Here is a 17922-nt window from a genome sequence, read left to right on the forward strand (position 1 = left end):
GTAAGCAGCACAGGGGCGCCGCAGGGAACCGTACTCTCTCTGGTCCTGTTCACCCTGTACACATCAGACTTCCAATATAACTCGGAGTCCTGCCATGTGCAGAAGTTCGCTGATGACACGGCCATAGTGGGGTGTGTCAGGAATGGACAGGAGGAGGAGTATAGGAAACTGATACAGGACTTTGTGATATGGTGCAACTCAAACTACCTGCGTCTCAATATTACCAAGACCAAGGAGATGGTGGTGGACTTTAGGAGATCTAGGCCTCATATGGAGCCAGTGATCATTAATGGAGAATGTGTGGAGCAGGTTAAGACCTACAAGTATCTGGGAGTACAGTTAGACGAGAAGCTAGATTGGACTGCCAACACAGATGCCTTGTGCAGGAAGGCACAGAGTCGACTGTACTTCCTAAGAAGGTTGGCGTCATTCAATGTCTGTAGTGAGATGCTGAAGATGTTCTATAGGTCAGTTGTGGAGAGCGCCCTCTTCTTTGTGGTGGCGTGTTGGGGAGGAAGCATTAAGAAGAGGGACGCCTCACGTCTTAATAAGCTGGTAAGGAAGGCGGGCTCTGTCGTGGGCAAAGTACTGGAGAGTTTAACATCGGTAGCTGAGCGAAGGGCGCTGAGTAGGCTACGGTCAATTATGGATAACTCTGAACATCCTCTACATAGCACCATCCAGAGACAGAGAAGCAGTTTCAGCGACAGGTTACTATCGATGCAATGCTCCTCAGACAGGATGAAGAGGTCAATACTCCCCAATGCCATTAGGCTTTACAATTCTACCGCCAGGACTTAAGAACTTTTTAAAAGCTATTATTAATGCTTTTTGAGATAGTGATTTAGATGCATATCATTTTTTTTACTGAGTTAAGTATTGTATGTAATTAGTTTTGCTACAACAAGTGTATGGGACATTGGAAAAAAGTTGAATTTCCCCATGGGGATGAATAAAGTATCTAGCTATCTATCTATCTATCTACCTTTATGTTCACGAAGTTGTCCGATCCCTGGTCGTCCCGCCAGCAGTGCCATCTGTCCTACATCTCTGAATACATGACGGATGTCCGGCACGTCTCGGGTAAGGACAATGTCACGGCGGATGCGCTTTCTCACCCCAACATTCATGCCCTTTCCCAAGGGGTAGACTTTGAGGCGCTGGCAGAGGCACAGCAGGCAGACGAGGCGATCCCGAGTTACAGAACCGCAGTCTCCGTCTTGCAGCTCCAGGACCTCCCCGTAGGCCCAGGTGAGAGGACCCTACTCTGTGACATCACCACCGGCCAACCCCGTCCCGGCAGCCTGGTGGCGACACGTTTTCGACTCCATTCATAACTTAGCACACCCCTCCATCAGGACAACCGTCCGGATGGTCTCCAGCAGGTTCGTTTGGCACGGACTCCGCAAGCAGGTCAGTGAATGGGCCAGAACGTGCATGCACTGCCAGACGGCCAAGGTGCAGCGGCACACCAAAGCTCTGCCGCAGCAGTTCCACCCCACCCACCGGCGTTTCGACCACATTCATGTGGATATCGTGGGCCCCCTGCCAGTGTCGTGACTATCGTGGACTGGTTCACCAGATGGCCAGAGGCGGTCCCACTCACCGACACCATCTCTGAATCTTGTGCCCAGGCACTGATCGCCACCTGGGTGTCCCGCTTTGGTGTACCGGCCCACATTACCTCCGACAGAGGCGCCCAGTTCACCTCCAGCCTGTGGTCAGCTATGGCCAGCCTTTTGGGGACACAGCTGCACCACACAACTGCCTACCACCCACAGTCGAACGGACTAGTGGAGCGTTTCCACCGTCACCTGAAGTCGGCTCTCATGGCCCGCCTGCGAGGAGCTAACTGGGCGGACGAGCTTCCCTGGGTCCTACTCGGCATCCGCACGGCGCCCAAAGACAATCTGCACGCTTCGTCGGCCGAGTTGGTGTACGGCGCACCCCTGGTCGTCCCTGGGGAGTTCATACCAGTCCCAAGGGGGCAAGAGGAAGAACCCGCAGCAGTCCTGGGCAGACTACGCAAGAGGCTCAGTGCCCCGGCCCCCATACCCACTTCGCAGCATGGGCAGAACCCGACCTGCGTACCCAAAGACCTGCAGAACTGTAAGTTTGTGTTTGTACGAAGGGGTGGGCATCGGCCACTGCTGCAACGGGTGCTCAGGAACAACGGGTCCACGTTCGTGCTGGACGTTGGGGGGAGAGAGGAGGTTTTCACGGTGGAGCGACTCAAATCGGCCCATGTGGACTTGGCGCAACCGGTCGAGTTCCCGGCACCGCGGCGCAGAGGCCGACCTCCCAAACAGAGTCCGGCCCAGACTGTGGACATTGGGGGGTGTATCGCCGGTTCTGGGGGGGGGGGGGTGCGTGGGGGTTATGTGTCGACCCACTTCCTAACGCACTCGAACCAGCTCACAAATAGCAAGCGCGCCGGCATAAAGGCCAGTCCAAAAGGGCGCCAGGTCTGCTTCACCAACAAAGGGAAAAGCCCGCGCGGGACTGTGAATACGTGCCCCCTACTGCATCCGCACGTGGGACAGGACTGTGAATACGTGCCCCCTACAGCATCCGCGCGTGGGACAGGACTGTCTACATTATGCCAATTGAAAGGATTGCCGTGGGAGGAAATATTAATCCTGCTGAATTTCTAAAACTTGCAGAGAAGAAATGCATTCAGAAAGTTATCCTATATCTGGGAAGAGTTGGGCTTACCACAGAACACGAAGATGATCACATAACATCTCCAGTAAAAGAGATATCCGATTGTGGCAATAGTGTTGTTTGGTTTCATAGTTCAAAATAGTCATTGAGACTTGACAGTCAGGCTGAGGGTGCTTTCATATCAGCGTCTGTGTCTATTCTCCCCCCCCCCACCCCCCCGGACTCCATCTTACAGTTTTATAGAAAGGAACAGTACAGCACTGGACATTATGGCCCACAATGTTGTGCCAATCTTGATGCTTCCTGTTGATCATTTATGTCTTTCTATTTTCTTCACCACTCTCTGACATTTAAAAAAAACTTGCCCTTGTCTGTCTTCACACACCCTCCCCACCATAAAAGCTGTTTTCTGGTATTTGACATTTCTACCCTGTGGTGAAGATTCTGTCAACTGTTATCTTTGTCTAAATTTTAAAAACCTCCTTCAGATCTCCCCTCAGCCTCTGAGGCTCTGAGGATGAGAAATCTATGTTTATCTAATCCATTTATGTAGCTTGTATCCTTTAATCCAGGCAACATCTTGGTAAACTACTTCTGTACCTTTTCTACATCCTTCCTATAATGGGTGACCAGAACTGTGTACACTGTACTCCCAAGTATGGCCAGACTAAAGTTTTACATAGGTCCAGCATGACTTCCTTGCTGGGAGATGTTGGGTGGAAGAGCCAAAGGGCAGAAGAAGATGGTACAGGCTGTCCCCGAGTTACGAACATCCGACTTAACGAACAACTCATACTTATGAACCAAGGAAGGAGAACACCGTCCGCCATTTTAAGTCGTTGCTGTTGACAGAGTGTTGAATGTGTAACTTTATATTTGGTTTAAATTTTTCTTAGCAAGATTCACCCTGACTCCCGCCTCCCACCCTTTTCCAGTCAGCACTGCCCCCACTCGTCCCATTTAACCTGTCTCAGTGCAATGGACTTTAGGACCCAGGGGAGCTCACTGCTGCTGAATCCGCAGTGTTTCTGTTCCGTTGACGGAAAACGATCACAATTGGAAATAAAGTGGAAATAACAAAGCAGTCGGAAAGAGGTAAAACGCCATCGGTCATTGGAAAAGTGTTAGCCTAGTCGGTCAACGATTAGAATAATTTTAAAGGATAAAGTGAGAATAATGGAGCATGTGAAAGGCCCTGCCCCAATAAAAGCTACAATTATTACTAAGCAATGCAGTGGTTTAAATACCTTTAAGTGTTTTATATGCATAGAAAGATAAGATATATGCTGTATACTAAGACAAACGTTTGACTAACTGATGCTAAATCATACCAGATGTACCTGTTCCGATTTGCGTACAAATCCAACTTAGACTCAGGAACGGAACTCGTTTGTAACCCGGGGACTGCCTGTATATGAAAAGACAGTGGACTATGGAATAAAGAGAAGGAGCGCCGTTTTATTCAACTATCCTCCTTACAACTGCTCCCCCCTCCCCACCTACCTACCTACCTTCCCCTTCTCACCTGGATTCACCTGTCAACAATATCTTCCTCCACCCTTTTACTCTGGCTTCTACCCTCTTTCTTTCCAGTCTTGATGAAGGGTCTTAGTCTGGAATGTCGTGTTCACTTCCCTCCATATATTCTGCCTGACCAACTGAGGCCCTCCAGCATTTGGTATGTGTTGCGCACAAGTTGGAAAGTTTCTTGGGTATTGCATTCAACTCTGGTCACTCCATTGTTGGAAGGGTGTTGAGGCTTTCAGAAAGGTGCAGTAAAGAGTTTTGCCAAGATGCCAACTGGTTAAGCTTGCATATGAAGAGGATGAACAAACTTGATCTGTTTTCTCTGAAGTAGTAGAGGATGTGGAGATAGCAGATAGCGTAGCAGTTGTGATGCTGTTGCTGCTCGGGGTGTCGAGTGTTCAATTACAGTATCCTCTAAGGGGTTTGTACATTCTTCCCATAGAATGAATGGGTTTTCTCTGGGTGCCTCACACAGTCCAAAGAGGTACCAGGTAGTAGGCTAATTGGTCACTGTAAATTGCCTCATGATTAGGGTTAAATCAGGGGTTGCTGGGCAGCACGGCTCGAAGGGCCAGAATGGCCTATTCTGCTCTGTATTTCTAAATAAAATAAATAATATTATAAGGGGCACTGATAAATAGACAGCCAGTATCTTTTTCCTGGCTCAAAATACCTAATACTAGAAAACACGCATTTAAGATGAGGGGACAAGTTCAAAGGAGATGTGCGGAGCAAAAGTTGTATTTGTACACGGTGGTGAATGCCTGGAATGTGCTGCCGAAGGTGGTGGTAGAGGCATTCAAGAGGCTCATGAATATGCAGGAATGGGAGGATATGGATGCTGTAGGCAGAAGGGATTAGTAGGGCATTTGATTATTCATTAGTTCAGCACATCATGGGACAAAGGGCCTGTTCCTATGCAGTACTCTTCTGTGTACCTCCAGTTTTCTTGGGTTACACTCCATGTGCCACTAATGGCCATATCTCTAACTGACGTATATCCTGCTGTATTCTTTTATAGACCTTTATACTGTCTCCAGCTCCACCAACCTTGTTACCATTCACAAATGATCTTTGCAGAACACCACTGGTCATGAACCTCCAGCCAGGGTAACAGTCTTCCACCCTTAATATCTTTTGTTGTCAAGTCAGTTCAGAAGCTAAACTTGCAATTCTGGATCCCATGCATCTCTGTCTTTAACGTGCCATGAAGGACCTTGTCAAATGCCTTACTAAAGCCCATGTAGTATCCAAATATCCACTTCCTTCCCGCATCAAGCTCTCTTTTCATCTTCATGACCTTCTCTGCACTAAGTCATGGCTGACTGCCCCTAAACAGGCAGTGCCTTTCCACGTGCACATAAACCCTGTCCCTCAATGTGCTCTGTGGTAGCTTCCCTATCACTGCCACAAGGATTGCTAGGTTATTTTCATTTCCCTTCTTGAGGAAAGGCACAGTTGCTACTCTCCAGTCCTCCAGAACTTTGCTTGTTGCTAGTGAGAACAGAAACATCCCTGTTGAAACCCCAGCAATCTCCTCACTTGCTTCTTTCAATATTTTGTGATATGTAATATGCCATCAACCCCCTGGGATATATCCATTTTAATGCTTTTTAGAAGATTCAGCACTATCGCCTGTGCGTCTCAGCACTTTGGCACATTCCACTGTAATACCTATAATCCCAATGTTATTTCACCTACCTGATTTCTGAGCTCTGTCAAAATTGCCTCAATGGATGAGCTGTGCAATATTTTTTGAGGGCTGCTGTGACGTTTTATCAGCAGTGCAGCCACTCCACTTCTTACCACTTTCTATCATGTCTAAAACAATGTCTAGTGCCTCATGCATCCAGGTCTCTATAATCGCAACGTTATTGTAATTCTATGTACTGATCCTGCTCTGTTCATCCACCTTACCCATGATACACCTAGCATTGAAATAAACCTGTTTCAGCCCATCAGACCCACCATTTTGATTAACCTGTCCATTGCCCTTCTTTTCAGTTTTGTCAGGTCATCTTTGTTGCCTTCCACCCTTCCACCTGTGTCTGTGGTTCCCTTCCACCCTGCCAGTCTAGTTTAAACCCTCCTGAGTATAACGAGCATACATCCCAGTGAAGGCACTGACTCCATTACAGTTTAGCTGCAAGCACTCTTATTCATACAGGTCCCATCTGCCCTGGAAGAGATCCCAATGATCTGAAGCCCTTCCTCCACCGGGTCCTTAACCATGTGTATCTATTTCTCAGCTCATTAGCATGCAATCCTGTGATTACAACCTTGGAAGTCCTGCTCTTTGACTTCTTTCTTTTGCAAGATGTCACCCCTGCTTCGCCTTTGCCCCGTGTAGACATGACCTCCGGGCATTCGCCATTTCCTCAGAATTTCGGATAACCGCTATGAGATATCTTGACCTTGGCACCAGGGAGCTTGATTGTGGCCACAAAATTGCTGATCTAATCCCCTTGCTATCAAATCCCCACCACTATTGTTCTGCCTGACTGCCTTTAGCTCAGAGCTGGGGCACAGTGCCACTGTCCTGGCTACTGGTGCTGTAAGATCATTCCACCACCAATCAGACAGACAGACAGACAGACAGACATACTTTATTGATCCCGTGGGAAGTTGGGTTTTGTTACAGTCGCACCAACCAAGAATAGTGTAGAAATATAGCAATATAAAATCATAAATAATTAAATAATAATAAGTAAATTATGCCAAGTGGGAATTAGTCCAGGACCAGCCTATTGGCTGAGGGTGTCTGACACTCTGAGGGAGGAGTTGTAAAGTTTGATGGCCACAGGCAGGAATGGCTTCCTGTGATGCTCAGTGTTACATCTCGGTGGAATGAGTCTCTGGCAGAATGTACTCCTGTGCCTAATCAGTACATTATGGAGTGGATAGGAGTCAGTGTCCAAAATGGCATGCAACTTGGACAGCATCCTCTTTCCACCCCCACAACATCACTGGCCGTACGAATGAGTTTGTTGATTCTATTGGTGTCTGCTACCCTCAGCCTGCTGCCACAGCACACAACAGCAAACATGATAGCACTGGCCACCACAGCCTCGTAGAACATCCTCAGCATCATCCAGCAGATGTTAAAGGACCTCAATCTCCTCAGGAAATGAGACAGCTCTGACCCTTCTTGTAGACAGCCTCAGTGTTCTTTGACCAGTCCAGTTTATTGTCAATTTGTATCCCCAGGTATTTGTAATCCTCCACTATGTCCACACTGACCCCTTGGATGGAAACAGGGGTCACCGGTGCCTTAGCCCTCCTCAGGTCCACCACCAGCTCCTTAGTCTTTTTCACATTAAGCTGCAGATTATTCTGCTCACACCATGTGACAAAGTTTCCCACCGTAGCCCTGTACTCAGCCTCATGTCCCTTGCTGATGCATCCAACTATGGCAGAGTCATCAGAAAACTTCTGAAGATGGCAAGACTCTGTGCGGTAGTTGAAGTCCGAGGTGTAGATGGTGAAGAGAAAAGGAGACCATAGGATTGCTGTTTGTGAGAGGAATGGCCCTATGGAAACCTTTCTACCTGCCTCCTGGTGGTCACCTATCTATCTGTAGCCTGTACATGAGGTGTGCCTACCTCTCTAAAACTTTCATCTCTAATGTCTTGGATCCCAGATGACCCTGAGTACATCCAGCTCCAGCTGGAGTACCTTCACCAGTCTGTCAGGATGGGGGCACTTCCCGTAGATGTAGACATAATTCCCTGGCTTCCACATCTTGCAAGAGGAGCATCCTCTGTCCTGACTGCCTTTACATCTAAACTTCCAAAGGTCCAAAGTTCAAAGGAAATTTATTATCAAACTGCATATACTAACTTGAGATTCATTTTCTTGCAGGCATGATTGAACAATGATTGAAAAACAAAACCAATGTGCAGCCATTGTAAGGTCACAGATTAAATAGATTAACTGATTCTGACCTGTGCCTCTTTGCCAAAGCCTCAGCTCCCCATTCTTAAACAGGCTCACTCTCAACATAGCTGCTCCATTTGACCCAGCCTTATTAGCAAAATCTGCGGCAACTCAACCAATCAGAAACAACATTTTAAAAGCTGCTGGCTGCTGTGCCAAAGATGTCACTGATTTTGCTTGTGTCCAGCTTCCCTGTACCCACTCAGCCCTCCTGAAAGCATTGGATTTTCTCAGCAGGATCAATTTATTAATCCTAGGTTATGTTGGGGTTGCATAATTATGAAGAGCATCACAATCAAGCTAAGCGATGTTATTTCTAGCTGACTTCACAGATATGGTCACCATGTTATAAAAGTTGAAACAAATTGTACTGGAAAGAGTATACAGTAGAGATTCACCAAAATGCTTCATGGAATTGTCAGGAATCTTTTGTCTCATTGGAGGACTAACTTTTCAGCTGGCCAACTTGCCTCATTTTAAGCTCCCTCACTACTTTTGATGTGGAAAAACTGTAGGCACTAAAATTGGTTAACGCTGAAGAGGATAAAGAAATACAGTAGATGGTCTGTTCATTTGGGTCAGAGAAGTGTGAGGTAACGCATTTGGGGAGTGCAACAAAAATATTGAATGTGTGGAGGAACTGAAGGAGCCACACACATCCTTAAAGTAGTTAGACGCTTCAATCAAGAAGCTTGAAAAAGATAAAATAGTTTCCTTTATTATCTGAAGCAAAGAAAATAAGAGCAGGGAGGTTGAATACATTACTAGTTAGATCATGGCTTGAGTACTGGTCTGGTCACCACATTACAAGAAAAATGAGATTGCATTTGGAAAGGGATGCAGAAGGGATGATGTCACAGGAAAATTGTATTTGAAGCAGTTCAGCTGCAATAAGATTTTTTTTCTTTTTCAGAAACAAGGGAGACTGAAATGATTGTGCTGTATAAAATGATAGGGGTGATAAAATATAAATTGAAAGGAATTGGTTCTATTGGTAAAGGGGTCAAAAACCAAAGTTTAGAGGGTGCTGAGGAAACATTTCTTCACCCAGGGGAGGGGGGAGTGTTGGTCTTGAACTTGCTGCCTGAAAAGATTAAGGGAAGCAGAAACCCTTGTCAGTATCTGAATAGTAATTGAAGAACAGGGACCCTGTGATACAAAGTGGGGTTGTGTCAGGTTGGGTAGTTCCTTTTCATCTGCCACAGCCACTGGACTAAATGGCTTCCCATGTCATATACTTTCTTTCGTTCTATAAAAAGTAATTTAGCCCTGACTGAATTAATCATCTTCACAGCTGTTTGGTAGAAAGTCTGTGTTTAGATAATGAGAGACAATGGGGAGCAATTCCCATAAAGAAGCTGTGAAATTTGTTCTTTAGAATAACTGAGTTGGTTGTTTCTCTGAGCTCTGCCTCACACAGTTTGCTTTTCGTCATCCTTTTCCCCCCAGCTTACCTGATCTTATCTGTTGCCAATTACTTGTTCCTAAACACTCCATTAAAGTACAGGTGCTGAAATGAGGAGTATGTCATTATCTGGCAGGTCCTATTAATACGCCTTTAGACTTTAGTGCAGTTGATTGCAAATACATAGCTGAGTTCATTAATCATTGTCCGTCCTGTAAACACTGACAACCCATTGAAATGACAGTACGATTCTACAGTTGAAATTTATGTTCAGCAAAAGATGATCACGCTGGCAGTGATCCTAATGTTAGCATTTTCCATTGTTCATTTTGTATCGTCAGAGCCCTTCTCTGTAACACTGAGACCATTAGTTTGAATGCTAGTATCCAGTGAGGTGGAATTATACTGTTAAAAGCAGAGAGCAATTAGCAGCCCTCAGCAGGAAGGTGCATTTAACACAGGAGCACAAGACACACATTATTCACAGCTTTTAAATGACTGCATATACAACTGCACTTGAGCTAATAAAACAGAAAATTCTGGAAACACTTAACAGGCCAGGCAGCACTGGCTGGAAAGAAACAGTCCCTCCTGTTGCTGTCACTCACCTTTGACATTTAAATGGGGCGTGACTCAACATTTCTACTTTTGCCGTGAAATGAAACGTTCTAGCAGATTACTTTTGAATGCACGTCCTTTCAAGACCATAAGACAGAAGCAGAATTAGGCCATTTGACTCATTGACTCTGCTCCATCATTCCATCATGGCTAATTTATTATCCCTCTCAACCCTACTCTCTTGCATTTATATTCTTCCTACCAAAGTGTTTTCATGCAAGATAATTGTCACATCGCCTGCAATGAACAAATGCTCGATTGGCATGATCGTTTGTTGGGCTGGCCGCATGTCTCCTTTTTTGCAAGATCTTTATATAGTTGCAATGACAGGAAATCATGTGGAGATTCACAACAACATACAACATAATACAGTCGGCCATGGGTTCCGCATGCACGGATTCAACCAACCACTGATCAGGAAAACCTGGAAGCTCTCTCTCCAGCACAGCATGTACAGATTTTTTTTTTCTTGTCATTATTCCCTAAACAATACAGTATAACAGCTATTTACATAGCATTTACATTATATTAGGTATTATAAGTAATCTAGAGATGATTTAAAGTATACAGGAGGATGTGCATGGGTTCCTGCAGATCGGGAATTGAAAAAAAAAGTAAGTTCTCTAAGTCGGAACAGGTACATCCGATATTATTTAGCATCAGTTAGTCAAACGCTTGTCTTAGTATATAGTATGTATTTTACCTTTCTATGCATATAAAACACTTAAGAAATGTTATGTATTTCAATAATTAAACCACAGCGTTGCTTAGTAATAATTGTAGCTTTCATCGGGGCAAGGCGTTCACATGCTCCATTATTCTCATTTTATCCTTTAAAAGTGTTCTGATCGTTGACCAACTGTAGCCTAACACTTTTCCAATGACTGATGGTGTTTCACCTCTTTCCGATTGCTTTATTAATTTCACTTTATTTTCAATTGTGATCGTTTCCGGAACAGAAACACTGCGGGTGGCAGGTCCCGAGCTCCACTGGGTCCTAAAATCCACCAACTTGAGCATCTGCATTTTTTGGTATCTGCTGGGGGATCCTGGAACCAATCCCCCACGGATAAGGAGGTCTGACTGTATATTATGTATACTACTCTACATAGTATAGTGTAGAGCATCATTTGATTTGTCACCAAAAATTGATGTGATTGCCTTAATTTGTTGTGAAGGGTATAGATTGTTTTGAGGGAGAAGGGGAAGCATGTACTGGTACTGTGTTGTACATGTCTTGTAGAGTGGGTTAAGGGTTGGGAGGGGTGAGTGGTTGAGGGTTGGCATTGATTACCATTGCAAGTGAATTGAAACTACCACAATATCAAGAATATGAAGAGAGCACTTTAGTATACGGGACGTGTCACTTCTTTCAGTATTAAGGTAGTCCACCATGTATAAGAGTTTTGTTCCAATGTGACAACAGTAGTTTGAGTTGTTTTTCTGTCACCGAAGTTGCATTACAGATATCCCTGTCACAGTTCAGAGATGCAGTGACGGGCAAAGGGAAGCAGATAACTTGCTCCTGATGTGTTTTGTCCAGTAAGCAGACCATTTTCCCCTTGGTCTATCCTACAGTTATCAGACAACATCACACCACCACTAGAGCCCAAGCCCTGTCTAACCTATTGCCATTATGACTGACAGCAAATAGCAGAAAACTATTGGGAGATTGGAATAAAGTTGACAAATGAGAGCTGCTGTTTCAGTGCCTGTCATCATTAGGATATCTCTGTACAGCTGGTAGCTTGTTCTGATCACTGACTGTCTATCAACAAGTTTATCTTGCAACCATAGAACGCTACAGCACAGTACAGACCCTTGAGCCCTCCATGTTGTGCTGACCCATATAATCCTTAAAAAAAAAGTACTAAACCCACACTACCCCATAACCCTCCATTTTTCTTTCATCCATGTGCCTGTCCGAAAGGCTCTTAAATATCCCTAATGTTTTAGCCTCCACCACCATAGCTGGCAAGTCATTCCAGGCAATCACAATGTTAATTAAAAAAAAACGTACCCCTGATGTCTCCTCTAAACTTCCCTCCCTTAATTTTGTACATATGTACATCTTGCAGCTTAAAATATAACAAAAATAATAGGGATACTCCACAGGTCAGGCAGATACAGGTCTGAGTACCTGCTGCCATTTTCTGGTTTTACAAGCCCCGTTTCCAGAAAAGTTGGGATATTTTCCAAAATGCAATAAAAACAAAAATCTGTGATATGTTAATTCACGTGAACCTTTATTTAACTGACAAAAGTACAAAGAAAAGATTTTCAATAGTTTTATTGACCAACTTAATTGTATTTTGTAAATATACACAAATTTAGAATTTGATGGCTGCAACACAGTCAACAAAAGTTGGGACAGAGGCATGTTTACCATTGTGTTACATCACCTTTCCTTTTAATAACACTTTTTAATCATTTTGGAACTGAGGATACTAATTGTAGTAGATTTGCAACTGGAAATTTTGTCCATTCTTGCTTGATATAAGACTTCAGCTGCTCAACAGTCCGTGGTCCGTTGTCTGATACTCCTCTTCATGATGCGCCATACATTTTCAATAGGAGATAGATCTGGACTGGCAGCAGGCCAGTCAAGCACACGCACTCTGTGTCTACAAAGCCACGCTGTTGTAGCCCGTGCAGAATGTGGTCTGGCATTGTCCTGCTGAAATAAGCATAGACGTCCCGGGAAGAGAAGTCGCCTTGATGGCAACATATGTCTCTCTAAAATCCTAATATACGCCTCAGAGTCAATGGTACCTTCACATACATGCAACTCACCCATGCCGTGGGCACTGATGCACACTCATACCATCACAGATACTGGCTTTTGCACCTTTCGCTGACAACAATTAGGATGGTCGTTTTCATCTTTGGCATGGAGAACTCAACACCCGTTTTTTCCAAAAACTAGCTGAAATGTGGACTCACCTGACCACAGCACACAGTTCCACAGTCTTTCAGTCCATCTGAGATGAGCTCGGGCCCAGAGAACTCACCGGCGTTTCTGCATAGAGTTGATGTATGGCTTCCTCCTTGCGTAATACGGTTTCAAGTTGCATTTCTGGATGCAGCAACAGACTGTGTAAAGTGACAATGGTTTTCCGAAGTACTCCCGAGCCCAGGTGGCTATAATTGTCACAGTAGCATGATGGTTTCTTAGGCAGTGCTGCCTGAGGGCTCGAAAATCACGCACATTCAGCAATGGTTTCCGACCTTGCCCTTTACGCACTGAGGTGTCTCTGAATTCTCTGAATCTTTTCACAATATTATGTACTGTAGATGTTGAAAGACCCAAATTCTCTGCAATCTTGCTTTGAGAAATGTTCCTTTTGAACTGACTTAACAATTCTCTCACGAATTTTGGCACAAAGAGGTGAGCCATGACCCATCCTTGCTTGCAAAGACTGAGCCTTTGATGGACGCTACTTTTATACCCAGTCATGATATCTCACCTGCTACCAATTAGCCTGCTTAATGTGGAGTCTTCCAAACCGGTGTTACTTGAATATTCTGTGCACTTTTCAATCTTATTTCAACTCTGTCCCAACTTTTGTTGAGTGTGTTGCAGCCATCAAATTCTAAATTTGTGTATATTTACAAAATACAATTAAGTTGGTCAGTAAAACTATTGAAAATCTTTTCTTTGTACTTATGTCAGTTAAATAAAGGTTCACGTGAATTAACATATCACAAATTTTTGTTGCATTTTGGAAAACACCCCAACTTTTCTGGAAATGGCGTTTGTATTTCAGATTTCTAGCCCTAACAGTTTCTTGCTTTTCAGCTAGTTGTGGTTTTCCCTTTGCTCCCCAGGAGTTCCATCGACTGCATTCAGCTGATAAATGAGGAGACAATGGTTTCTGGAGCTGATGATGGGTACGTGTTTTAAGTCTGAAATATTTCAGTTTTATTCATTTTTATTTCTAAAACATAAAGATTTGGTACAAATCATTTTGCCTAAATATAGGAAATTAAACTTTAAACCTGTTGACCTCTGTGTTTCAGCTCCTTGGCGCTTTGGACAGTTACTAAGAAGAAGCCTCTGGTAACTGTCAGGGCAGCTCATGGTTTCCAAGGAGATCCAGGCATAAAGCAGCCAAATTGGATTACTTCCGTGGCAGCACTGCTGAATAGTGATTTGGTAGCCTCAGGTACATCAAACTGTGACATGCAATTTAATGTCTGTGTCTACTGAAAGTTGCTAAACATGCTTTCAGAAAACACTTTATTGTCCTTTTTGCTTCATTCAGAACATACAGAATGTATTGTCTATCCTGTTCTGAAACAAGTTTGACTTACTCAGATTCCCATTCGAGTATGTTCAGAATCAGGTTTATTATCACTGACATAGGTTGTGAATCTTTTTTTGTTTTGTAACAACAGTTCAGTGCAATCCATAAACTAGAAATTATAAGAAATGTGAAATGTATACATAAAAAGGCAAATTAAATATGTAGTGCAAAAACAATGGAGTAGTGTTCATTGACCATTCAGAAATCTGAAGGCAGAGGGGAAGAAACTGTTGTGTGTCTTCAGGTTCCTGTGCTACCTCTCTGATGGTAGCAATGAGACTAGGGATGTTCTGGGGATTATATTGGTGCTGCTTCCACTGTTTTTCCAAATTTTTTTTTATTTTACTGCCTGTTACTACCTGTCTCTTTGATTCCCATGGCCCATCTTTGACTTTACTTTTTCTTGGAACATCTCTAGGGAATACGTCAGCTGCCAATATCCATTGTAAACTCTCACAGCTGCCACATCATCCCAATTTCACCTCCTCTTGCTAGAAACCCTGTAAGGATGCATTCTCTCGGTTTTGCTGTCTTTGTTATACCTATTCTGATGCGACTTTCCATACCAGTGCCTTAAAGATGTCCTCCATTTGCCTTAACTGTGGCTTCTCCTGTTCCACAGTTTGGGCTCCCAACTCTGTCTCCTATTTCCCACATACAGTTGCTGTCAGCTGGAACAAGGGTAAGATTCCTCTAGTGCTTGTTTTCTATCTCACATTCAAAGGACAATGCTCCATAACTTCCCCCACCTCCTACAAGGTTCCACCACCCTCCACTTTCATCATTCACAAGGAACCATACCTTTTCTCACTCCTGAATCTGTCTCCATACAATTATAAGAATGCAACATTTTCTTTCTTTCCCACTGCTTAGGGGCCCAAGCAGTCTTTCCAGATGATGTAGTAATTCATTCATTTGGTGCTTGCAATAAATGTGATTGTTCTGTTGGAGAAACCAAACAAGGTTTGTGTGACCATGATGTAGAATGGTTCCGTTTGTAAGAACAACCTGGAGCTTTAATTCTCTACCCACTCCGCTGCCTTCACCCTGCAATTCTCCGAGCTACACCCTGTGTAAGTTCAAGGAATAGCCACCTCCTTTAGCATTAAATTACATTTTCAAGTTAAACAACTATGCCATTTTTTCACACATGTGGCTGTACCTTTGTTTTCAATATTATACATTTCTGCTTCTCTATTTTCTTCCAACTGCCAGTATTTATTTTAAAGGGTAGTGGTTAGTTCCGATGCTATTACACCGTCATCTGTAAGGGATCTGTACGTCCTCCCTGTGGAATCGTGGGTTTTCTCCAGGTGCTTCCATTTCCTCCCACAGTCCAAAAGCATACCAATTAGTTTAATTGGTCATTGTAAATTGTCCTGGGTTATATCAGGGGTTGCTGGGCACTGCAGCTCAAATGGTTGGTAGGGCCTATTCTGCGCTGTATCTCAATAAATAAATAATTATTTATTATTTTGCCAGCCTAGCGTTGTTGCCAGCATTGTATCACAGACATTTCCTCTGCTTGTTCCAACCTGTTTCCTTGTAACCTAAAACATGCTTACCTTATTTTCCAAGCTGATGATGCCTCACCTGCAGACTGCTGCCAACAGTTTATTTCAGATTTTCAACATCAGCAGTGTTTTGCTCAGTCCATGTCAGACAAATTCCCATCTGAATTTTATCTATTTTTATCAAGACGTTCTCCTGTTGAAAGGGATTTAGAGCCTGTGCCCACAAGGCATCTTAATGTTTTACTACATTAACAATGCTGTATAGTGGCTGGCTCTGAATTTTGCCTGTCATTTCTGGGCTCTTGCATTGTAGCAGTAATTGTTTGATCATAATGTATTCCTGCTTGCAGGTTACTGCCGTGCTAGCGTAGCTTCTAGGCCACAATGAAGCTGAGAAACGTTCTCTGTTAACACTTCTGTGGTTACTCACATCTTCTTTCATAGTCTTAACATCCAGTCTTGCTGTGTAGCTAAGATAATTAGCCATTTCTCTGTACCAGTATTTGAATGCACTCATTGCAGTAGCCAGCAACAGAATGACATACTCCTGGGGTCCTTCATTAATCTTCCCTAGTGCATCATCCCATTTTCTTCAATCAAATGTTAACTTTTATAGGATGTCTTAATTTCATCTATATTTATGGTGCATTATATGGGGAGTAAATACAGGATGATAAGAATGTGTATCAGTTTTTTACTGAATTGCTAATATTGCTTGAATATTACCTGTTTTAATTCATGATTTCAGGTTCACAAAATTCCCAGATCAGACTCTGGAAGTGTGGAGAGGGATTCAAACGACTGGAGCCACTCTTTGACATCCCCGTGGTAAGAGATTTTAAAGTGTTTTTTGCAGCTGATATATTATTCTTCTGAATGCTGAGCTTGATTATAGAATCTTTGGAAACCGCACTCAGTGATCTAATCGCTTTTATCCCTTTATTTAATGTAGCCCTCTCCTGAAGAACCAATCTGTGTTGGAGAGAGTCCTACTTAACTTTAGTGCATTAATGTCAACAAGCTTTTTGAGCATGCAGGATCGTGTCAGATCCTACCTTATCCTTTTGCTTGACCTTTTGGGACAGAAAATGTAAAGAAAAAATACAACATAAAGCAAATCCAGAGTTGGAAAAAAACATTGAAATCTAAGCTTAAGTTTTCATCAAAATGCATCAAGATCAATAAGTTGACAGCATACAATAGGCAGCAACATATGAGGATAATCTAATACTGTTATGGAAACATGGTGACCAAGACTGGGTGCTTTAGTATTCCAGGTTATATGATGTTCAGGACGCAGGTGAAAGGAGCAGGATAGTATTGATCATCATGGAAGGTATCAGAGCAGTTTTGAGTTGTAATGTAGAGGCTATGGATAGTAATGTAGAATTGGTGAATCCTGGCAAAGATCCAAATTGCTCCTTTAAACAAACTGAAACTTACCAGGTTGTGTTTCCTTCTCTTCCTTTAGTTTACTGTTCCCTTTAAGCTCCGTTAGTATCATACCAGAAGACTGGAAAAAAACAATGTTTATAAGGAAGATAGAATTCAGGGAACGAGAGACCGGTTAGATTTGGAGTCAGTAATCAAAGAGCAAATGACTCATTTTTAGGAAATCTGAAAGTGAGTTATTATCTAATTGGGATTGACGGTAAATAAGTGAAGTTTGGAGGGAATTTATGTGGTCTAGGGTATGAATCACAAGAAGTTAGCAGGGAGGTGTAACAAGTAGTTATGAAGGTAAATACTTTGGTATTTATTGTGAAGGGATTCGAGTTTATGAATGTTGAGGTTTTGTTACAGTTGCATAGGCTGTTTGTGTAGCCACTCCCAGAATGGTATATACTAATAAGGTTTCCTTGCCTAAAAAATGGGGTAGGATTAAAGACAATCCAAAGGAGATTTGCATGGTTATTTTCTAGGTTGAGAGGATTGCTCTGTCGAAGAAGGT

At 43.4% G+C, this 17922-nt stretch overlaps 1 protein-coding gene across 1 annotated transcript in view; it reads left to right on the forward strand.

Moving 5' to 3' along the window:
* The window catches only part of rrp9 (ribosomal RNA processing 9, U3 small nucleolar RNA binding protein), a 51225-nt gene that overhangs the window by 26995 nt on the left and 6308 nt on the right, over window positions 1-17922 (forward strand). Inside the window, exons 11-13 of the mRNA XM_073072561.1 lie at window positions 13979-14041; window positions 14171-14316; window positions 16720-16799. Of these exons, the coding sequence (XP_072928662.1) occupies window positions 13979-14041; window positions 14171-14316; window positions 16720-16799 (289 nt within the window). The remainder of the gene's footprint in view (window positions 1-13978; window positions 14042-14170; window positions 14317-16719; window positions 16800-17922) is intronic.

The sequence above is a fragment of the Hemitrygon akajei genome, chromosome 19 (genome assembly GCF_048418815.1).
Source record: "Hemitrygon akajei chromosome 19, sHemAka1.3, whole genome shotgun sequence".
Taxonomy (NCBI): Eukaryota; Metazoa; Chordata; class Chondrichthyes; order Myliobatiformes; family Dasyatidae; genus Hemitrygon; species Hemitrygon akajei.